Source organism: Nanorana parkeri, unplaced genomic scaffold (assembly GCF_000935625.1).
Source record: "Nanorana parkeri isolate BGI_ZX_2015 unplaced genomic scaffold, ASM93562v1 scaffold1691, whole genome shotgun sequence".
NCBI lineage: Eukaryota > Metazoa > Chordata > Amphibia > Anura > Dicroglossidae > Nanorana > Nanorana parkeri.
Window position 1 is genome coordinate 168990 of NW_017307959.1, and position 25604 is coordinate 194593.

Here is a 25604-nt window from a genome sequence, read left to right on the forward strand (position 1 = left end):
CTATGGTAGCCTGCAGCACAATAAAATGCTGCATGTTTGCATTTTAGCGCAGTACATTTTCCATCACACCCTTGTTGTGATGCTAATTGATAAACTCTGTTGATATGATGTGGTATAATGTAGATCACTGTAGTAAGTGTGAATGGCCCCTTAAACGGAGCTTGAGCTGCTTAGCTGACTTCTGCTCTAAAACAGTGGTTCTCAAATTGTTTAATCTCAGGACTCACAGTTGTCCTTGGTCATTAAGTTACGACCCAAAAATGATTTCAGGTTACATACACATGCATGCCCCATGCACACATGTTTATCTGCAGGTAGATGGCAGGGGCAGCAGGGTTGGTTTTAATTTATGTTTTTTTGTTTGTTTGTTTTTTAATCACTTTTTAAATTGCTACTTTACAGCTGCCCAGGTCACTTGTAGAAAATGAGCAGTGGAGCCCCTGCCACCCCCTCCTCCACCTTCTGCACTGACAGGGGAAAAGCTAGCAGCATTGACATTATGATCTGTTTTTATCTGTTCACCACCCATATTTATCAAAACATATGCACACCTCTCCCAGCCTCCACAGTCTCTGGGCAGGCTGTACTCCCTTCGGATAATCAATAAGTCAAGTGTTCAGTGCTATTAACAATAAAATCATAAAATAATGTCCTTTTTTGTTACAATACATGCACTGATCCAGATACTGTAAATGTAAAATGTCTCTGTTGATACAATATTTATAAAATATATATTCCAGATGATGAATCCTCCCAGCTGTACTCCCTTTTTGAAATTCATCCACCACACTGGGGTGGATTGATATCTGCTGCACTGGGAAAGGACTGTGCAGGCTGGAACTTTAACTTAATTATCCAGAGCTGCAGCAACTAATATTACTCCAGGGGCTGAAAGTGATGAATTAGTCTCCTTTCTCCATGGGCACCTTGCTGAACTGATAGGGCCAGGGGATAGAGGGGACTATTCAATCACTTTCAGCCTGTGGAGTAATATCAGGAGCTTGGGCTCCAGGTAAATAAGTTAAAGTTCTAGCCTGCACTGTTCTTTCCTAGTGCAGGAGATATTAATCCACCCCAGAGAGGGAACTGTTTCATAATACATAGGAGTCTCTTGCACGCTGCCACAAAAAGTTCCCTCTCTGTCTCCCTGCTGAATGGGGCAGGAGGGGCAGCTCTATGGTCCAAGGATGCTTTGATCCTCTATAGAAGGGGTTGCAACCCACTTTTGGGTTGCGAACCATTATTGGAGAACAAGGGGTCTAAAACAGACATGTTTAAAATTCTACTTAAAGGGTATCTATGGTCAAAATCTAAACATGTATTTTTATAATGAATGTCAATATGTTCCTTCCATCTCCTAATAACCATATCAATCTAGAAGTTTGTAAACTTATTTACTGAAGATGCCCATAGGATGTACTTCCTCAATGCACTGACACAATTTCACTCAGCGCTGTGAATATGCAGTTACATAGTTACATAGTATTTGAGGTTGAATAAAGACATTAGTCCATCAAGTAGTTTTATCATGTGTGTCAAACCCGTTTCCCTCCCGATTGTATACTGAGGAGAAAAAAGCGTTCAGTGCCTCGGCCCTCTCCTTGTCGTTTGGGACTAGCTTCCCGCTTCCATCCTCTTTGGGCCTATCTGCTCCTTTCTCACCTTTTTACTGTTAATATATTGGTAACAATTTTTGGGGTTCTTTTTACTATCTGCGGTGATATGCTTTTCACACTCCCGGATTTCTAGTTTAAATTTTTTGTTACATTCTTTGTAGTTAAGGAACGCCAATGCCATCCCCTCCATCTTATATTTTATAAATGCCGCTCTCTTGTCCTTGACGTGTTGTTGTGCCATAACTCATAGAGCCTGCCTTCTGAACTACAACTCAACATCCGAACATTGTAACATTGTTTCCTTGAAGCAAAACATCATGGGCTATGTAGTTTTGAGGAATTGATTTTGCATCATATCAAGCAGCAGGGAAAGGGATGCAAAGCACAATGGGAATACAGGAAGTTGTTGAACGTGTTGGGCACACAGAAGGCAGCACTCACTACATAAAAGCAATTTTTTGGAGTAAGCTTTGACTGCATTAAAAAAAAACTATACAGTAGATGTATTTCTATTACACTGCTGATGTTATAACAGGATGATATATGCTGTGAATTTAGAACACCTTTATTATAGTGATAATTGGATCTGGAGAATTGCTCTACATCAATTTTTGATTCACCTGAATCTATGAAGAAATATTCTGTTTAGGAATCTGTGCAATAATGATTTATAAATTGCCCAGTACTACAGACTGGACAATGGTTGTACATATATTTAGTAGAAGCAAAACAAATTAAATTTGAAGATTTTCCCTAATTATCAAAAAAGGTTATTTGTTAATTGCTACTAAATGCAATGCTAAGCAAAGTGCTATGAAAAATTATTGTTTGAGGTTTCTTCCAAGGAAGTTTGCTGTGGAAGGAGTCCATACTTGCAAAATATGAATTTTCACATTCCTATAATAACCATGATTTTCAGACCCTTTGTTTATGTCACAAAATAAAATATGTTTTCTATAAAAGACTGATTTTATATATGTGAGACTGATGAATATCAGATCACATTCTAGGAACCATTTATGTAAAAATCCACTAGGATTCATAAACTTTTTCTCACAATTTCATATCATTGTCATTTCTTTGAAAGGTGGCAAAAGGTTTATCTTCTAAAGGCTTGGTGGGCAAAGTTTCCTCTGCTCACTTAAAACAGCCAACAAGGTTAGATAAAAGGTCTTCAGATTCAGTTTTTTCCTTCTCCATGCCTCTGGTTGGTACTTAATCATGGAAGATAAGTTTGTCATTGCAAATATAAGAAAATTACTTTTGAAATCTCTTTGTGTGGACAATCTGAAGGTTGTGGAAAATGCTGAACAATACCAGGCCTGTTAACTTTAAAGATCTCCTCACTGGAATATGGTGCTGCTGGATATTAAAGAATTTACAGCTTGTTATTGCTAAAAACATCAATTACCTGGCTTGCCCTTGACAGAGAAGTAAGACATATTAAGAAGGTTTTTACATGACAGGCAGTTTCAAGGGAACATTGTTTGATGGGCAACTAAACCCTTTGTAAATCAGCAAAAGACTGTCATTAAAAAGTTATATATAAGATTGAAAAAACTTGATTCATTGATAAAAAAAATGATAAAAACATATAGCCTTTCATTTTTGAAGATTTGTCAACATACCATCAAACATATATTAATAGAATTGAACTGTTAAAATAATTTATGCAAATCTATAGAACTAATAATTATAATTGGCTGTTTTTTCACTCTTTTTTTTCCTTGTCCCTTATTTCCGTCTTTGCATCTTTAGGTTTCTTTTAAGGTAGTTAATGCTATCAGAACAAGAAATACATTTCAGTAAAGAGGCGATAATTTAAACTGATGCAAGCACTAGTGGTACTTACGGATGCATTCTGGCTGAGTTCCACTCCACGTTAAATTAGCTAGACAATTACGTGTAGTGGAGCCTTGGATATGGTAGCCTTTGCGACATCTAAAGAAGACAGTACTCCCAATCTTCAAAAAACAAAAATATCAGAAATATGTCAGGAGTCTCAGAATGAAGTAAGTAAAGATACGGTAGCTATTTAAATGATAATGAGGCACATAAATGAAAGTGCAAACTCTTCTTTTTTTCATAAGACAAAATGTATGTCCAAGCATTTATTTTTTTCCTCTTTGACAAGCAAGTAATTGTATATGGAAAATGTTTTAAATATCAATACACATTATATATATATATAATTTGTACACATGATTGCAGGAGAGTAGAGTACAGCCAAAATGACAAATATAGTGCTGCTCCTTCATGGTCCAATAATAGGCCAATGCTGTATTCTTTACCACCAGTGTAGTCTGCAGAGAGTTACAAGACCTGGCATATGCTGTGTAGCTAGAGTGTCTGGCCCACAAAATTTGGCTCAGCAGAATTACAAAACCATGGGCAGGTAGCACAGTATGTATGTGTGTGTGTATATGTATGTGTATATATGTATGTATGTATATATATATATATATACACTATTAAACACTGATTTTTATTCTTATCACTGATATCTGTTCAATTTGCAAAGAAAAGGTGAAGAATACATCCCTTCAGAAAGAAAAGGTATACTGCATAACCTAAAACATTCTCAGAATTACTGCCGGAGCTTAAACAACAACATAGTATAAGCTTGGAAAGTTTTTATTTGATGCATAAAAACAAAACTAAAATTTCTATAGTCTAGAGCACATGTCAGTTATGATCTACCCATTGATCATGGCCATGTGACGGGTATATTTTGATGCTGATGTGACGCCCAGTTGCATAACTGGCACCAGGCACCTGGAGAAAATGCCCTGCATTTCTTGTTGGGTGCCCCAAGCCCTAGCCTTTTTGTTTTTTAACAAATTGATGACCGCTGCTGTAGCACCACCTCCTCAAGTCATATTACTAGTAGGCACAGTGTCTGCTAAGGAATTCCCTGGCACAGACCTTTTGGTGGTAGTCAACACTTGTGCACATGTGTCAGAGCTTGTGTGAGAACATGTGTGCAGTGTCGGAACAGGTTTGAGGAGGGGGTGCAATTTCAAAAAAGGTGTGTGGTGGCGCGCAATGGTGACAGCAGTGTTGGGGGTGCAGTGTTGACAGATATGTGTGGCTGTAGAGTGTTGGAACTGGTGTGCAAGAGGTACCGTGCATAAATATGTGGGGTGTGCAAGGGGGGGGGGAATTAAAACAATTGTCTGTAACAATTAAATTAGCTGTTTGCCACTGAAGATTAAAAATGGCAGCTGAAACCTGGATAAACGTATCACCAAAAACAGTTTTTCCTTTTGCTTAAGTTTTCATAAATCTGGCATACTGTATTTTTTTTCACAGACCTGTAAACATATAGAGGGGAATGCATTAAAACTGGAGCAGATTTGCATAGCAACCAATCAGCTTCTCTCTTCAGTTTGTTCCGTTAAGATTTGAAAATGAAAGAGAGAAGCTGATTGGTTACCATGCACAGCTGCTCCAGATTTTATCTGCTCCAGTTTTGATAAATTCCCCCCATAGTATCTTGTTTTTTTTTTGCTGCAGCTTTTCGGAAAAGGGGTAGAAATGCTAGGTGTACTAACATATGTTAATGAAAATATTATTAATAAACTGAATGGAATAACTGTTCAAATTATATTTTAATTCAATTATCCTAAATTGGTAACAATTTAACAATGCTTATTAAATGTTCTCATTACCTCGTAGGCCTTGGAACTGTTTTGCATGCCATAATGAGGTGTACCAGGGTCTCTGCAAGTATTATGAGCTGGATCTGAAAAGCATGCAAAATTTAAACATAAGGCAGGGTTACTATAGAAACCATCAATCATACTAGCTTATTTGCTTTTACCAAAAAAGCATTCCATTAAAATTAAAATAAAATAGGGGACATGAGAGATGTCAAAACTACTCAAAGGAAAATGTAGTTCTCACATAAAAAAATAATTAATCTAGCAATCATAGCTAAGTATAACTTAATTGTTTTATTCTAAGAACCAGAAAAGAAAAATAACCCACTTTGTTTTGATAATTCCTTGAATATTTTTATATGTAGAATGACACCTAAAGAAGGTACTCGTTTGGATCTGTTAAAGAGACACTTTCATCTTGACCAAGCAGGGCAAAGTGACAGTGTATCTGCAAAGCTCTCTCTCCCCCAGACTCCCATATACTCACCTTACCTGTGCTCTGCCACAACTCTTTCCTCCTCCGCAGCTATTTACAATGCCCAGCACTTTTGGGAATGATGGAGCATTAGTCCCAAGTGACAGTGCTCAGGTCTATCAGCCAAACACTATGTCTAAACTCTGCCTGATAACTAGGGAAGTGATGTCCCTACTCCCACAGGTTGCTGACACTAATTATTTCAGTGAATGGGGAAGGCAGCTATGGATCGCTAATGAGGTGAGCATAAGGGGGATGGGATGATTGCAGAGACTGACTATGTCCTGCATGAGCAATGTGACAATGTCTCTTTAAATGGTATGATTGCAACTGGTTCTAAAATACATAGACTGGATGCATTGGCTTGGACCTAGCCAGCAACCTCTGCCAGGATACCACTGTTACAAAAATGCTTTCTTGTTTTTGCCCTTACCTGAATTATTGCTATGAGAATGTGTAAGTAAACACATAAGATGATTGCATCTCTAATGATGATGAGAAAAGATTTATGGTGTATAACCTTACGGAGAAAAACTACCTCTTTGCATCACACAGACAAAGGCCTATTGTGTGTAATGTAATGGTAAACTGGTTTTAGGTATTTAAAAAAACATATTTCCTGCACTTGATCATTTTGATCATTTATGTAATAATAATAATAGTCATCATCATCATCACTGATCTTTATAGTTCTGGCTATCATGCTTGTAGATTATTAAATTCACTTTTTTAATTCTCATTTCTAAAAAAATATAATTGTTTTTCCCTATAACTAGTCATTTGTAATTAAACAAAAGACACTGCGCTATCTCTAATATTATAAAACTCTAAGTGCATATACTTAGTGACAATTATACAAAATGTTCACTCCAACTGATATATAGTCCATATAAAAATGTTCCCAAAATTGATATGATCAAAAATAAATGTGATGACATCCTTGTGTTCACTTTCTTTACATCAGTGAGTCAAATAATCATTGCATATAAAGTTCCACAATCACTAGTGACTTCTGTGCTTCAATTCCTCGTCAATTAATCACCAGTGATCTACCTCCAGGTGCACTAACACTAGCACACTCACCGGATAATTCTGACCACCCAGTGGTCTTCAAACGCTCTGCAAAATTCCCTGGTGTCCGATGTCTCCCTCTCCACTGAATCACCAACAGCTGAAAATGATGAGTCTGCACGATGTCTTTACCAAATCTCTCTTATCCACTCAAAATAGAAAACCAAGATGGCATATAGTGTAAAACTGCTAGATGATAGTTCATTCATAAAAATCAGAACACTTACATTTAAAAGAGTTTTGTGGAACTTTATATGCAATGATTATTTGACTCACTGATGTAAAGAAAGTGAACACAAGGATTTCATCACATTTATTTTTGATCATATCAATTTTGGGAATATTTTTATATGGACTGTGAACGTTTTGTATAATTGTCACTAAGTATATGCACTTATAGTTTTATAATATTAGAGATAGCGATTTGATATATTGTGGGAGAAGTTTATATAGCTTTTCTCTATCTCTGTAGCTGTCAATCGGGTGTTATTAAGGAGTTTGGGGTAGAGCACTATAGCGCGGATAATCATTTGTTTTGCTAGTCATTTGTAATTGTTTTCAAATTCAATTCCAAACATTTTCAGAAAAGATAAAATCATAAATAATTCACATACCAATACAAGAGGGCTGAATACCACTCCACATGCCATCTGACTGGCAAATTCTTCTAGATGATCCAACCAAAATAAAGGGGGGTCTGCACTGAAAAGAAACTTCAGATTTGTAGGTAAAACTCTTGCCATTGAGACGTCCTTCGGCTGGAGTCCCAGGATCACCACAGAACACAGCTATTAAAAGAAATGCTTGACATAAGTTAAATATATAGTTGCATTTAGGTCTATAAACAATATGAGTTAACCAGTTGACATCCGCGGTGTTAAACCCCCTTCCCATCCAGGCCATTTTTCAGTATTCAGCGCTGCGGTACTTTAACTGACATTTATTCCGTCATGCAGCGCTGTACTGAAATTAATTTTATACCCTTTTTTGGGGACAGATAGAGCTTTCTTTTGGTGGTATTTATTCACCAATGGGGTTTTAATTTTTTTATATATGAAGGAAAAATTACAGATTTTTTTTAAAAAAAACAGTTTCCCCTATATTAAATTCTAAAACATTTATAATTTCCCAATTTTTTGGTAAAATATAAAAGACGGGTCTAGTCGGGTAAAGAGACACTAAACATGTCAAGACTTAAAATTGCGCACGCGCGCGAAACCTCAAAAAAACTAAATTACCCAAAATTGGCCATAGGCGACGCATTAAAAGCTTTTACCGCTCATCAGTTTAGTGTTATCAGTGATTGATGGCCCTAAAATGATTGCTTTCACTGCGACGTTCGCGGCGATATGTAACATGTGTAGCGCAATTGTCATTTTCGCGTGCTGGCGCATGCGACGCATATTTACGTTTAAATGTGCGTAAACGAAGGTGGGGGGACTTAAACATTTGGGGGGGGGGTTTACTTTTTTTTATTTGTGACCTGTTATTTTTTTAAACTTTTTTTGTTTGTGACTTTTATTTTTTTTTACTTTTTTTATTTATATAGATTTTTTTTTTTACACTTATTGTTATTGCTATTATATAGGGGGATACCATCCCCCTATATAATAGCACAGGTACACTGACAGGTCCTCTTTATGGAGACATTAGGGGTCTCTAGACCCCTAATGTCACCTGGAGACCCCAAAAGAAGCTGATGAAGCACAGATTTGCTTCATCAGCTTCTTCTATCTGGCATAGGAGCCAGATGACTGACAGGTGAATGCGGAAGTGATGTAATACACATCACTTCTGCATTCACACTACGGAGGGAGAACAGCAAGGAGCTGATCTCCCTCCCTCCTCCTCCTGATGCCCTCCCGAGCCGGTACCGGGCCGCTGATGGGGCAGCGGATCCCGGGATTAAAGGTGAGGGGTCAGGAGGGGGGAGATGGCGGCACCCGCGATCGCGCGGGGGAGCCCTCCAAAATTCACGCCATACAAGCGATCAGCGGCTATAGAGCCGCTGATCGGTTGTATGTGAAACAGCCGTTAACGGCTGAAGTAACAAGCGGGTCTTTCCTGCCCGTGCAGGAAAAAAATGCCCGAGCAGGAAAAAAATGCCGTCTGACGACGGCAACCCGCAGATAGGAGTCAGCCGTCCGTCCGTTTTTTCTTAACGGGCGGATGGCAAGAGGTTAAGTATAAGGTCCCGTACACACAAATGTTAAAATGAGTATGAGGTCCTTTAGGTCAAGGCCAAAGATTATGTAGGCAAATGAATCAACATGTACAGACAATCAGCAAGATTTTAGTTTTTCTTTCCATAACTCTATATTATAGTGATGAAATATAGTATTATCATGTCATCATAAAGTGCAATATTGTAGTTCAGCAAATATTGTAAAAATAAGGAGTATGAGGGGAAAATCAGTTCTCATACTCCAATAAAAACTATTACTATATTATAACTACAATGTATTTCTGCTTAAACTGGACATTTCCTTTTAAGTACATGTAAATCTTTACTGAATGATATTTAATTGTTAAAGTACTATTTGCATATACAGTTTACATATATCTTGTAAAACCATAATTTTTTCAAGTATTTTTCATTTTAAGCTGCATATTTGCACTGTTGAGCTTCTACAGTATTGCAACCTTCATACTGGTTTGAACTAATTAGTATAGCACTCTTAACAAACATTTCTGTGGACTCCTTGGGTTAACCTTGTCGACAGTGAGATGTCTCCAAAGTTTAGGATTTCTACTACTTATCCACATCCAATCAAGAGGGCCAAGTGCTCCTACAATACACATCTATTTACTATTTGCAGTATGTCTTGACAGGAATCAGGTAACATAGAAGAGCATGTTACAGGGTGTTAATGAAGGAAAACAATTAGGAGACAGCAATAGAGTATCATCGCCTTACCAAAAGTTCCTGAAGAAAGAAGTTCAGGCAGGTCAATGGATACTGTTTTAGTGAAAGCTGCAGATTGTCAAAGATTGAATATAGCTTTGAAAATTACTTTAACATGTTAAAGCTTTATTAGATGTTAGTGATTATGTTTGCACATACTAAGACCAAACACAGATGAAGCAAAGACAACCAAATGACCGCTAATATGGAAAGAAAGAAGTTAAAGTAGTACTATTTTGTTTTATATTTGCTGCATAAAAGGTTGGAAAACAGAGCATCTCTAAGTCAGCTCAGCATCTCTTGATGGTTAGAACTTCATCCAAGCCTATTATTTATTGTAATTACAAAATCAAGCTCAAAATAAAAAACAACCATCTTCCAGTAGTGACATGAAATGAAGCAGAGAAGGTGCACCCGTAGACTGCTGAAACATGGATTCAATGATTCCTTCTCTACTTGTTGAATAAATTGGTCCACAGTGTCTACAGCTACAGAGGTCAGTGAGCACTTGATGTAATGCTAATTTACTACTTGTTAGGAATATGTAAATAATTAATTACATGCCCATATTTTAGCAATAAGTTCACTTTAAATGTTGGTTATATTCCCACTTATATAAGTGGGAAAGTTTTATGAATTAAATATTAATATCACAGTGGAAAACTTTGTCAAAAATGACATTCACCCTTTGCTTGCTATATAATAATTGACTCACTTTTGTACTATACAATATTTCCAATTCATTGCTATGCCTTCAATTAACCTGTTGATCCTGCCAGTTCTAAGTTTTGATAAAGAGTACTGGTTTAGGGTTGACTACACTATATTGCCATCATTGATTTGCAGTTTCAGTTTGCATTGTTCACCCTTTGCATATTGCCAATCTACTTAAATGTGCATGCTTTTCATGAGGAAGCTCCAACAGTACAGCTCTGGAAAGGCTACAGCTCCTCCCATCCTCCCACTGGCTAAAATGTCAGTGCTCTGAGGTACACACCCACCACCCATCCTTAGTGCTCCTGAGGTACATGCCTACCACCCCTGATGTACACTCTTGCCATCCACACAGCAAACATTATACCACGGAGGATTGGTGCTCATGTGACTGCATATAAAGTATGTTGAAAAATATATTTATTTGGCAATTTTCTAAAAATTTACTTTAGAAAACTAAAATGCTGTCAGTGCCATTGGGCTGTTTGCTGTGTTTAGCTTTTCCAACTACTTTAACAATGCCTGCACTGTTCCCCTGTATGATGAATTAAGTAGCATTATCAGAATGTGATCAGAATGTGATAATAACACTTGAAATGCATGTGCAACAGTTTAATGCTTCAAGCTGTTTGTCTAAAAAACAAATGCAGAACTTATTTCAAGTGCATGAACTATAATCTTTACTAATTAAATGTTGGCAGTGAACATTTCAGTAGAAGTTTGGAGATGGGCCTCTTAGTAATAGATGGATGGCAAAAGTGAATGTTTCTTGCCAAAAAAAATATACGTTCAAGCTACTGGAGAAATTCCCATGCTATTTCTGTTACTGAAGCCATTATGCTCAGAAGCACCAAGTAATGCTCAGTTGATATATGATTTAAGAAGTCACAGTAACAAGGAGTCTATAGTAAGTTATAGAAACTTTCATCTGTTAATGGGAGACATAGGGGTCTATTCACAAAGCTGCCGAAGGATCTGGCCGTAGCTTCGGCCGATCCTTCGGCTAGCTTCGGCACCAGGACCCCTTCGGTTCAGGAGAACCGAGGGGGTGCTGTACGGCTATTCACAATAGCCCGTACAGCTCCCGATCACGGCCGAGCGGCTCAGTCGAGCGCTGAGCCGTGCTGAAAGACGAAGAATGGGCTAACCTTGCTTTGTGAAACTATGGATAGATATTCATTATTTTATCAACACTTCATCCATTTGTAGATTGAACAGAATTGTGTATGATGATGAATGAAGTAAAGGTTACAGGTTTATTGAATAACTGTAAATATTCACGATTTGAGGTCTTGAAAGTGTAAAATTAGTCATAGTGGAAAACAAAAGAGTATGCATATCTTGAGAACCTGTCAGGCCAGAATATAGGAGTATTCATCTTTATTATCTTTGACTACTGGAAAATCCGACTACCTTGTGTTACTTTGGTAACAAATTGTATTTTCACTTGTTTAACTGCTCTTTCCTAAAGAGTGAATTGAAAACCATTATATTAAGTAATGGATAAAAAAGACAAATGTTATCACTATTGACAGATTCTAAAAATAAATAACTTATCCTTCTTTACTGTAAATACAGTGGGGGAATTTATCAAAACTGCAGCAGATTTGCTCTGCAACCAATCAGCTTCTCTCATTTTCATATCTTACTTGTGCAAACTGAAGAGAGATGCTGATAGGTTGCCAAGGGCAACTGCTCCAAATTCTGTTTGCTCCGGTTTTGATAAATTCCTCCCCCCGTATATCTGATGGAAAAGATTACTAAGTAATGCAAATAATTTTTGATTACCAAGAGTTCCTCCACTGTACCTGATTGTTACAACATGCTGTAAGAACTTTAATTAATTTACTTAAATGTGGTTTCCAATTTGATTTAAATGAATGTGGAAACTTTAAGAATATTATCTGCTAAAGTACTTTAGTTGTATATAAGTGATTTAAGGTTCAGAAACACTGATGATTGCATTCAGTGCTAATTTGCATTGACTCTATATAATGTTGGTTTCCAAAGATTGGCACTTATCTTCCAAGGAAAAATCAAAAAGCAAGTCTATGTCTAGATATCAGTAGGGACATATGATTAGCATTGAACAAACAAGTCAAGTTAAAAGCTTTTCTTAAACTTCATTAAAGATGCCTCAGCCTTACTGCTCATGGTATATTATTAAATGTGTTGTTCTGTCACTGGCTAAATGGAGCTCATACTATGGTTATAACATGCACATTGGGTGCCAAACTACAGTGAATGTAACTGATTTGAAGATATCTGGAATTTCTTCTGTATGAGCTTGTATAGTTAAAAACCTGCACGTGTGCATTTTTTAATATAACAGCAGTACCAAAAAAAGCTGCAAGCCTAAGCTAATTGCGCATTGCTTATCTTCTGCATTGTTTCTATCTGCACAAAAAAAACTTGTTTATGTACTGACTGCAAAGGCTGCTGCCTTCAAAATCTTGATCCACTTAATACTGTAATCCACATGACACCACCATAGACAATGTTAAGCCTACTGTAGCTTGAATCTGAGTTGGATTTAGAACACATAAGCTACATACAGTATACATAAAAGTTTTTAAGGGTCACCATTTGTACACAGCCTGAAGCAGGCTTAAATGGTATGTAAACCCCAACAATAAATGTATCTTATTTGCTCTCTTTTGGGCTATTAAATATGCCATTAAAATAGTTCTGTTATATATTTTTAAGTGCAGAAAAAACTGTTGTATCAGGAAAAAATACAACATAATAGTGCCTCTGCTGCACTATTATCAGCAAGATTTGTTCTGAGCTCTCTCTGTGGACTACAGGATACCTCCCCCTATATTAGAGAGAAGAGGAGGGGGTAGATGCTCTTTAGTCCAAACACATGTCCTATCCTAGGGTGACTGCTTCACTACATTTAAAGAGTGAGCGTTATCACCCTAGGGCAAGAATTATGATGCTGGCATCATCACCAGGTAGAAATACAGGGAAAAAAGCCAGAAAAAGAAATGTAATGCGGCCACCACATCTAAGGACTGAACTGAAGTAAAATGGTAAAACCTATAAAGCCATTTATTATGTATGTATCAAAACACCTAGCAATGTGTAATAAGATTGGTCAATCGCACCTCTCTATCATCCTCATCCTCATAAATAACAGTGCTGAAACCACAAAAAATCCAACATATTTATTAAACAAAAGTCCAACCTAAATAAATCAAAAGAGTTTGTGTATATCTCCTTAGAAATTATCCTCCTCAACCATGTTGTACAACCCACTTCAATAATTGTGTGATCCCACACCCTTGCCCTCACAAAACACTGACTATAAGACATGACCTTTCTGATATAAAGGGTCTGCAGTGTTTTCTCATATTTTTCTGTTTCCTAAGTTCTTCTTCTTTCCATATATTCTTCCACTCCCAGGCATTGCAATAAATACAAAGGCTCAAATAGTGTGATAATGCATACAACAGTTTGTAAAAAAAAATCAAAAACAAAAGTATACACTCACATTCAAAAGTGCTATAAATTGTAAGAGTTGTGAATCACGTAACTGTTTTATTGCCCCCACAGCTCTGTGTTCAATAGTCCACCAATTCATGCTCCTCTCATGGAGAAACTCTCTGTGTGCCTGCTTTGGCTCCACCTCCAAACACATTTCATCATAAAAGGGTGTATCCTTTATTTTGGATTTTACAAAATGTTTTAGATGTTATAACAATATCTGAGCATATTTTATTAGGTGAATTGCCTGGGAGCAAAAGAATATATAAAAATAAAGAGGTTCATGAGATACAGAAAAGGAAAGCACTGCAGACCTTTCTATATCAGAAAGTTCATGTCTTTGGTAAGTTATTTATGAGAATACAGGGTGTGAGATCACACATTTTTGGAAGTGGATTGTACACAGTGGTGGGGAGGATCATTTCCAAGGAGATATAAGGAAGCTATTTGGCTTTATATACCTTGGACTGCTACAACCATAGGTACATTTTCTGTAAGAGGGTTAAAAAAGTGATTCCTGACCCCATATTCATGATTGGAGAAATGCCTTGATCAATCGTCTTTCAAACTTAAAAATTCCCATAGCCCCGTAAATCACACTGACTGAGTTAAGTGACAAAGATAACTTTTTGAATCTATCAACACTCTCAGGTAATACCGGGGAAGAGAGTACCACATTTTTACTGTTCTAAAAGTAAAGACTTCCTTTATCTGTTTGAGATTGAACTTATTTTCATCCATTTTTTAAATTATAAATTATAGCCACATGTCTTCTTCAGGGACCTTAGAGTAAAAAGGTTATTGCAGTTTCTGGCAAGACAATCTTTCATAAGCCCTTGCTCTCTGTTCCTTATAATACCATTTTTACTAACAAATTCTTGAAAATAGTCCCGTACCAGCCCCTCAAATATTTCACATACTATACATGTTAAACTGACTAGTCTGTAATTTTCTTGCATACACGTCAACCCTTTTTTGAAAATGATACCACATTTGGTTTATGCCAATCAGTTGGCACCATTTCAGTTGGGTGTTCTTAAAAAAATGGTCTGGCTGTTGCAAAGCTAAGCTCTCTGAGAACTTGCAGATGTAAGCCATTTGGTCCTGTTAATTTATTCACATTAAATTTGTCTAATTGGTTTTGAACCTGGATTTCTCTCAGCCCCAGAGGTACATTAAGTACATTATTAGCATTGACTAACAAACCTATCTGAAGAGAAATATGTATTAAATCTATCTGCCTTCTCCTTATCATTTGTGAGCAACTCCCCATGTTCATCTTCTATGGGGCCTATGTGTTCCATCATTACACTAATACTATAAGTATATTTAAACATTTTTGGACAAAATAATTCTTCATATTTTTTTTCATATACACTGTAGGGTATACAATAGATGAAACAGTAACATTTTCATTCAGAACAACTGCAGCCTCCTTGGATTGATCTCACACAACTTGAATCATTTGTAGTGTTATTTTTTTAACCATTTTTAAGGAAGAAAGGCTTCTGGTTGCTTGAGGAATTAAAGTGGTGGAAATTAACTTTGCATAGAGTTTTTTTCATTTTTGTATCTTGTACATCAGGAGGCATCAGAGGTTATTTCACTGCATCTTGATGTACATAAAGTTACTTTAGAGTTTGTTCAGTAGTTTGTGTGGGGAAATTCGATCCTGAAATATAGGAACTTCACAGGGGAGGGTGTGAGATACCAGGTGATAGGTGTGTGCCTGCGACCTGACATGTACATGGGGGAGTGGGGTCGGAGATGTGGAATTAGATCCACCAGTGCCCTTAGCACGAGGCCCCCTCCTGGACTACAGCAGACTACAGAATGGAACACTAACTCCAAGAAAGCAATCTGCATTGGCTAGGCAGAATCCCAGCAAGAGTTGACTTTAGTACAGGATCTAATTAAGGTTTGCTTGTGTAACTGCACAGTTGGGAGACAATGCTGTGGGTTCTGTGGGAATTCTCCTATCCCTTTCACTCTCAGTGTGAGTGTCTGGTGGGAAGACGGTGTACTGTGTTGCCTAGTGTTGGCAAATACTGTGTAGCCTAGCAGAGTAGCTTAGTTTGGGGCTCTAGCTCCAGGTGGTATAATTGGATTAGAAGATTGTTGTGTGGTGAAAGGCTTTTGACTGAGACTTGGAATAGTATAAGCAAGGTTCTGAGTTGTGTGGTGTCTGCTCCGCACAGCCTACACAGTGCAAGAAAGGCCTTGAGTTGTGTGAGGTTTGCTGTAAAGGGTACATTGATGTGTAGAGAGTATGGTTTAACATTGCAAGCAAGGGACTGAGCTGTGCAATGTTTGCTGTGTTAAGTTTATTTAGCAGTGGAAGCAAGGTCCTGAGTTGTGTGAGGTCTGCTGTTTATAGTTTAACTGGATGAGCAGCGCTAAAAAGATCAAATAGTGAACAAATTGAACTATTACCAATACATTTGTGTTGAATATCCATGAAAAGTGATTAAATAAAATAAAATAAAATGAAATGTACCCCTCGTGTGATGAGTGATGACTTCTATTAAGGTGTAACAAAGTGTTAAATTGAAAGCTGCCGTACTATAAACCCGTAGGTCTAGAATGTATCAACCGCATATACAGCGCTACTATTCAATCAGTGGTCATTAAAGTGTGTACATCAAAACTGTTTTAACAGACAATTGTGTCACCTATTTACAATAAGTGCTAAATCGCAAGTGATGGTGAGAAAGAAACAATGGTGTTTAACAATAATTATTATCAAAGAAAATAAACCGTGACAGAAAATTGTCAAACTCTGGTACTAATGTGATCCAAAAATAGAATAATAAACTATGGTGTTATCATATTATTCATAAACAATTTTCTTCCAATTATATGATATATTTCTGTGCGCAAAAAATATGTGAACAATTATGATCTATGTAAAGGGTTAACTCTGTGAATTAAACAAAACATAAATAAAACATATAAAATCTAAATAAAAAATATGCAAAATGAAAAATAAAGTCTTTGTGATTATTTCAATCCATTTGAGTGAGGGTGATCAAACCTTCCAGTGTTCAGTGATTACACAATGGTTTTTCTGGGGATTGTGTTATAGTCAACACATACCCTTTAAATTGCATACTCACCACAGGTTTTTGGCTGTAACAGACAGCCCCACACGATTTGTCTACTGGAGCACGTTGGCCCGATGTCTTTATCGATACTTCCTATGCCGTCACTCTTATCTAAGTTGCAGCGCCAGGAATTGGGAAACTTCCAAAACATTAGATCTGAGCTGGACAACTAAAGGAAGGAGCGTGCACAACTTGGCAGCAAGCATTGCAGAAGACAAGTATACAAATATCAGAAAATGTGCCACATCATTCGTAAATAGGTGACACAATTGTCTGTTAAAACAGTTTTGATGTACACACTTTAATGACCACTGCTGTTTATAGTGATTTGCTCTGTTGAGTACAATTTTTAACAGGGCAAACAAGGGACTGAAGATAAAGGCAATGCTTTCTGTGTGCAGTACACTAAACACAAGGACAGATTTTGTTCTCTAAAGCTATGCCAGGAACATTTGCAAACCACTGGGGGTACTGGAGGAGATGACCACTTTGCTGGCCCTGTGCATACTGTCTATACATAAACCATTGCCTACAAGTAAACTATTTTCCATTAAATACAGTAAGAACACATTTGACAATATGTATCCCTTGCATGCTGATTACTAAAATGGGTTTAGTTGTAAAGTTAACTGTGCTAAGCAGAAGCAAATCTTCTTCACTGAAAATTGTTTAAAGCAGTAAAGTAAGTGCTCTGTATGATGGAATTATATAGCAGAACAATGTATTCCTAAGATAGAAAAACTTACGGAGACATTGTGGAATTTCTCCTCTCCATGTTCCTCTTCCTTCACAAGAAAGAACGGTAGGAGTAGACAGCTGATAACCCTCAACACATGTATAGCTGACACTGGACCCCCAGCTGAAATCTGACCCTTGAAGTTTCCCAAAGGCAACATGAGGTGGCTGACCACAATATATAGCTGTTTGAGGAAAAACAAATAATTGTAAGGTTACTGCAGGAAGGTGTGATAGGCTTGTTATTAATATTCATGTGTAAAATCCTATTTGCATTCCCATTTTTTGAAAAGTAGTAAGTATATGGTAATTTTTGCACACTCATATTTCAATAAAAAAATACATTGGGAGTAATTAAGGACACAGTACAACACAATAAAACCGAGGACCTGGATGGAAATAAGATTTGAAAAGACCTCAGCATGGGATACCAGCATAATCTTTACAATTACTGCAATTAAAAAAATTATGAATAATTTGCTGACAATTAAAATGAGGATGCTTGTGGTGACCCTATCAGCTCTGTCCTCTGTCCATGTAGCATTATGAAAAAATCAGTAGTACATGTAATGGCCTGGAATAGAGCTAGGAGTAAGCAATCGGATAAAATTTTGATCTGTGTGTGTACACCTCACACCAGTCAAAAAGAAACATACCTTGAGGTAACCATTCAGCCTACAAATTTGTTGTTATTCTACTGGGTGGCTGTTGTAGTAGAACATAATATCAATAACATACAAGACAATGTCTGGACCATGATGAAAATATCTCAGGCACACTGTATGTCGGATGAAAACATGTGGCACCTGCACCTTCATATAAGACAATGTAACCAAGTAAACATGATTTTTTTAGCAGGACATATTTTATTCATGCATTGATCTGCAAGATATTTTATGAAATTATGAGGTCCACATATGTGGGATTGTATAACAAGGACACTGTTACAAATACAAAACAGAAACAGAAATCAAACACTGCTCACTGACACAAGCTCTGTGTCAGATTGACCCATAGGTCATCCTGAAGAGCCCCTTTGCATTGGAGAGTATCTGCTAACTATTCCGGGAGTGCCTAAAGATTTAAAGTTTCAATTGGTCCCAAATAAAACAGTCAGCTGAAGAAACACTTAGGGCTTATTCACACTAACCCGTACACTAAAATGCTGCATTTTAGTAGATGGGCTAGCGTGTTTTGTCAGTTCTAGCAGTGTCACTGTTTATATTTTTCTTTTACTTACGTGGAGTGTACAATTTGTTTACACCATATAGATCCCAGAACAGCAGCTGCCGTGTGGAAACATGAGGTGGATTCAGTGCACTACGATACAATGCAGCATTTTGGCATTTTATCGCAGTGCAGTGCCCATCCCCCCTGCATCGTGGCATGAATGGGACACATAGAAATACCAATCATTGCTAACCTGTGTTGATCCAGTGCAGTAAAATACAGGTCTCCACAGTGTTAACGGGCCCTAACTGACTTTTTACCCAGAGCCTTCTGGCAGCGTGTGGACGTCTTTAAACGTCCCTCATGATGCACACAAGTGGGAAACTGTCAAGACTTTAAACAGCCGATGTCCTCTCCGGTCCCCAAATGCAGGAAGTGATGTATATTACATCACTTCCAAATTCAGCTTTCACTCTCCGGCTACAGGAGCCAGATAGAAACTGGTGAAGCAGATCTCTTCTTCATCAACTTCTTTAGGGGCCCCAGATGTCTCCAAACAGGACCTGTCACTGTAATTTGATCTTACATAGGGGGCTTCTTAGCCCCTATGTGATAACAATAAAGTTAAGTGTAAAAGAAAAAAGTTAAAAAAAATTGGTCACAAAATAAATACAATGTTTAAAGTCCCCCACCCCCACATAGATGCGCAAAAATGACAATTGCGCCCATTACCTCACACTTGTTACATATCATCGCAAACATCAGAGTGTAAGCAAATTTTAGGGCCATCAATCACTGTTAACACTAAACCGATGAGCGGTAAAAGCTTTTAAAAGCGTCACCTATGGCCAATTTTGGGTGTGGTCGTTTTGTTTGCGATTTCGCAGGCGTGCAAAATTTTAAGGCTTGACATGTTTGGTGTCTATTTACCCGACGTGACCATCTTTTATATTTTACCAAAAAGTTGGGTAATAATAAATGTTTCCTAACATAATAAAGGGAACACATTTTTTCTTTACATTTACAGTACTTCTTTCGTTATATAGTAAAAAAATTAAAACCTCTGTGGTAATTAAATACCGCCAGAAAAAAAGCTCCATGTGTCCCCAAAAATTGGTATAAAATTAATTTCTGTACAGCGTTGCATGACTGAATAAATGTCAGTTAAAGTACCGCAGCACTGAATCCTGAAAAATGGCCTGGTCAGGAAAGGGGGTGTAAACCACCCCTGTCAGCAAGTGGTTAGAGAACATTTATCTTCTAACTTTTGTTAGCTCTGTAATATTTGGTATAATTGTTTGTTCACCACAAACTGCAATAATCAATCCTGCGTCACAGTTATTTGTATCCATGCATTTATCTAATGTCTGTGGGATTCATAATACTGTTCTGTGAAAAATGCAGTGTCTGTAACATTTGTGGGCAATCCCTTAAATCGCTTAATTCAAAACAACACAATTCAAAAAGAGCTAAACAATGGTTAATCCATATTTTAATATTATCTTTACCGCAATGTAATGACTAATGTAATCCCTTAAAAATACAACATGCATTAGAGTAAGACAAACAAATGGTCACACTTATTCTAATTTTCCACACCCTGTCAAAAAACAATCTGTTTGTTCTCAGCACTAGAGATCCAAGCTCATGGCATCAAGTACAAATTAAACTTTACAGCTCCTGAAAGTGAAAAAAATATGTTCTATACCTCTTAACATAATGCCTTAACATGCCCTTAACATTAACTCCACTTTCTAGGAACAAAATCTTAAAAGTGTGACTTTAACAATTAATATATAAAGCCAACAATTTATTTATAGACAAAATGGGGAATAGGTAAAACACCTGACATTTTTTTCTTTGTGTCCTATTGGAAAGTTTTTTTTATTCATTCCTGTTGTGGAGAGACAACAGGAAGTGGGAGGAATTCCAATCTTATATAGTTGTCACCAAAAGATCACCAAAATATTTCTTCCCCATTCCTGCTCTGACGACAAATCCAACATTTTTTTGCAACACTCTTTGTCCTGGTGACAAAGAACACAGACAGCAGTTTCAAAAATGAAGCCCTTGACCTTCCTCCCCCCCCCGTTTAACTATTAATCCCTATTCTGCTGGTCTTCCACAAAAAGCATCAAGCACCAAGATTTCAGCACAAGATGAAGTTGCTTTGGTCTATTGTTTACCAGAGTACATCTGTACCAGTCTTTGTAACACTGCATTGCTATGCTCTCAGATATGTCCCGTATGCCACCCATAATGTCAATCCCAAAAACTGCTGTATTGCAAGAGGGTTGTACTTGGAAATGCTTGGTAGTTATCATGTAGCTTAAAAAATACCAATTCTTATAGAATCATCTGAAAAATAACATAATTGGAAACACTATTACAAAGAACTGCATGCAATGACAAAATACTAACATATTACCAATATTACTATAAAAAATAAAATTTGAATTTTGTGAATTTTGTAAATTGTAGTCACCACTAGTATGAAAGTCCCAGGCTCACATACCTTTACATGTTGGTTTTGTCTGGTTCCAGATACCATCTTTGCCACACATCATAGGTGACAAAGTGATAGGATCTCTCAGATAACCTGGGTTACAATGATAAGCCACTGTTTTGTTAAATGTAAAGTCTTTTCCCATCTGAAAACCATTAGCAATTGGTCCTGGATCTTCACAGGTTATAACTAGAAAGGAAAATACAAACAGAGTTTGGTCAGGAATTTAGAGGATTGAACTGTCAAAGTCTGTAACCGAGCTATGAAAAATAATACAAGGAGAGACTTCTTGAAAATGCAGATCAGTATTGCAGATATGTTATTGTGGCACTTATCTCCAAATGAACAGCAGTACAAGCATCAATTCATATGTTCTTCATCCCACATTGATGTCTAAAGAACTGTCACAAACGGATAGGTAGCTAATATAGAGGCAACAATAGTAATTAGTAAAGCAGGGATTGCCTTCGACTAACTTTGGGAGATAAAATAACTATGTACATATGAATACAATGTATTCAGGAGAGACTGACTGCCATTAATATTAACAAACAGTTACCTGTGCAGGTGAGGATTGAGGCTTGAATTGTGCTACTCACCAGCACAGGTAATTGATGTGGGATTAAGAACATACAGTATGCATGTTGTGCTGATGCTTGTGTAGCTGTACATTTGCAACTAAGTGCCACAATAACATACCTGCAATACTTTTAAAGATCTGTATTTTTTAGCTCTGCATTTTTCCCTCGAGGGATTACAGTTTAAAATCACTGTTTTTTGCTGCATGTTTTATTACACACAAGTCAGGGCAGAATTCTCCTTGGTGCTATTAGTTTGCTACAGAAAAGAGAAACACATTCGGCCAGAGGAGGAAATAGTCGAAAACAATAGCCTGAATACATTTGACTACAAAGAGCCTAAAATAATTGGCTGAGTAGATTCAACCAAAAATAGCCTAAAGCAATAGCCTGAATACATTTAACCAGAAGAGAAAAGCCAAAACAATAGCATCAATACATTTGACCAAAATAGCCTAAAACAGTAGTCTAAATACATTCGACCAGTAGAGAAAATAGTCTAATAACAATAGCTTAAGAGCATTACATTTTGCCTCATTCTCACAACAGTTAGTTAATTTGCACACATGAAGGCACATGTAGTTTCACTGGATGAATAGCTATGCAACTTTTTTATAACTAGACCCCAAAGTGTAGTTCTACTATTTTAGTAAAATTTGAGAAAAAAGCCACTATGTTTGTGATGTCTATCTATTTAACCTTTCTAGTTGTTTCTTTGGAGCAGGTATCTGAGCCGACTGCAAGCTGCTCTGAGCAATTTCAAGGTGAGAGTGGAGGGGGCAAAGTGTGGACATTCTCCCCTATTACACACAGTGCAGAACCCAAGCCTTGAGATTGTTGACCCTTTGTCTGGACAGACCATTTTCCATTCTAGTTTAATTAGGTCTGCCAGCACACTAAAGGCAATGTTAATTGTTGTAAACATTAACTCCTCAGTCCCCCTGTTAACATTACATAACAGAAAAAAACCCCCAGCTTTTGATTTTTCAGAAAAGAGCAAATAAAAATGTATGCAACAATTTTAAAATAATTGTTTTAGGTTATGCTATGTGAATGAGAACATGTAACAAATAAAAAGTAGGCATTATCCCAATTTGTCTGAAAAAGTGTAAATACTCTGCTGATGTGAATTAGAGCTTACTGCAACACAGGCAAATTACTTGTAGTCATGCTGATTGGAGAATAGGAAGAAAAGCGAAAGAAAAATGAAGACAAAATAAAATGAGGAATCATTTAGTGCATTCATAAAATTGCACGTGACATTTTCTAATCTGTTTTGACAGTGAGTTGACAATTGACCTGAACAATCTGGAGCACTTCCAGTCCAGGTTCCGTTGGCAGTGCAATGTCGAGTAGTTAACCCTGATGTTTTGTAACCTTCCCAGCAGGCATAGATGACAGAGCATGAGAAAAGTATCCCATCACTAAAAATGATCATGCCATTGGTTGGTGTTCCAGGATTTCCACAGGATACCGCTGTCAGAAAGACAGAATTTAAATCAGCATACTTGAAGAAGTGACAGGTAGGATTAAAGCAAAAACATTTTTTATAGAGCACAGATAAAGGTTTACATATACAGTATCACACAACAAAACAGTCATAAAATGTGCATTGTTTATTCTATCCATTCTGCATTGATAATGATGGTACCAGGCCCTATCTTTTCAATTTTACTTACACTTTTCCTAATATAAACTTTTGATAACCTGTTATGTTGTTTATAGTTGCTACTCATATTTAAAGCAAAAGGTCTTGTTTAATAGCTTGGTACAAAGAATAAAAGATAAGTCTATTAAAACCAATCAGACTAAACTAAAGGTAGAACCTCATTAAAATAAAATAGATGGCCAGGTGCAGCTTTTGCTGTAATACTCACATGCAAGCTGGAATGTCCCTCACATTAATTCCTTTCACCACTAGATGCCATCAGTCTTCCAGCATGAATGTAGACCAGTGTCATGCAGTCAGATATACACACCCCAGGAAAATGTCATTGCACAGCCATAGAGCTACTGGAATGAACCGCATTTACACATCATTATGTGAAACATGCTCAGTAAGACCACCCACCACCACCACTGATGGAGAAGAAGAGGAAGGACCTGTGGTTTGATAAATCCTCAGTGACACTGGTTTCAGTTCCCTCTAATCTTCTCCTTCATTTAGGCATCATGTAAAAACAATTATAAACATCACATAGTGTGATACCATTAAAAACATTCAATTTATAAGGGGTTTGGTCTGGCTGTGGTTTGTGATGGCTGCGTGGTCTGAGCCAGGCAGTGGAATCTCCTCACTCCACAACTCACAGTGGAAGTCCCGGCAGCCCATCACTGCTCCTGGCTCTGAGTAAGCCCCCCCAGATGCACAGACCTCACAGAGCCTATATAATAGTGAGTGTGATAGTGTCTAACACTCGTGGACACATCTGGTCTATTTAACCCATATGCAATCTCAATAAAATGAGATAGGAATTATTTTTAAGGATAGCAAACATATGAGGTGAGAGAGCGGTTAAAAAAGGCAGCAATAAATGGTATCTAATTTCATTGACCTTACATTATAATGATCCCAAGATTTAGGCATCAGAGTGGAATTAATTATTTAATAGCAAATAAAAGCTTAAAGTGACAATAAACCATCAGATTTTTTAACATAAAACAATACTGTAATGTGCGCCTTACTGTAATCCATGGTTGTTTCCCTTCTCTTTGCTGCTCTTCCTTTTAAATCTGTATCTGTTCTCATGCTGAGCAGAACTTTTGTTTTGCAGCAGACTGCCTTGTCTCTGCAATGGCTACATGTTGTCTGTGTGTACGTTTGAGCCAGAGCCAGCACTACAGGAAGAGGCACTCAGCTGCAAAGGGAAGTTCTCCGCCAGCATGAGAAGACATGAGGATTTAAAAGGAAGAGCAGCGGAGAGAAGTGAAACTACCATGGATTACAGTAAGGCACACATTACAGTATTGTTTTATGTTAAAAAATCTGAGGGTTTAATGTCACTTTAACTTTTAAATATGAATTAAATCTCCAATGATTTCTAAACAAACACTATTTCGAGAAAAAATAATATACATACTCTATATACATATATACATACATACATACATACATATATGTATATATGGATACATATATACATGTATACATATATATATATACACATGTATATACGTATACATACATATATACATACTCTAGACCAGTGGTTCTCAACTCCTGGGTCGTGACCCAAAAGTGGGTCGCGACACCCTCTGCAGTGGGTCGCGGCGTCATGTCTGCATAGACCGGCCCATCTGCATTAGGGAGAACTAGAGGGGGAATTTGTGGTTCAGCCTGTGGAACCTCATAATGTCAAACTGTCCCCTCTCTCCCGGCCTCCCCCGGGCTCTCCGATAAAGTGGTATGGCCCGGGGAGAGAGGGGACTATTTCCTCACTTTCGGGCCGGCGCATTAATATCAGGAGCCGCGGCGCCCGACAATTAAGTTATAGTTCCGGTCTGCACTGGAGAGTACAGCAGATATCAATCCGCCGCTGTATCTACTGTACTCTCCAGTCCAGATAGTTCAGTCGGCTG

General features: G+C 37.4%; 1 protein-coding gene across 1 annotated transcript in view; it reads right to left on the reverse strand.

The window, feature by feature from the left end:
• The window catches only part of LOC108799318 (CUB and sushi domain-containing protein 1-like), a 59001-nt gene extending 35515 nt beyond the window's left edge, over positions 1-23486 (reverse strand). Inside the window, exons 1-6 of the mRNA XM_018571174.1 lie at positions 23325-23486; positions 21457-21636; positions 17783-17956; positions 7439-7612; positions 5288-5361; positions 3469-3580 (exon numbers count right to left, since the gene is read on the reverse strand). Coding sequence (XP_018426676.1) covers positions 3469-3580; positions 5288-5361; positions 7439-7612; positions 17783-17956; positions 21457-21636; positions 23325-23463 — 853 coding nt within the window. The 5' untranslated portion in view covers positions 23464-23486. The remainder of the gene's footprint in view (positions 1-3468; positions 3581-5287; positions 5362-7438; positions 7613-17782; positions 17957-21456; positions 21637-23324) is intronic.
• Positions 23487-25604: the final 2118 nt, after the last annotated feature.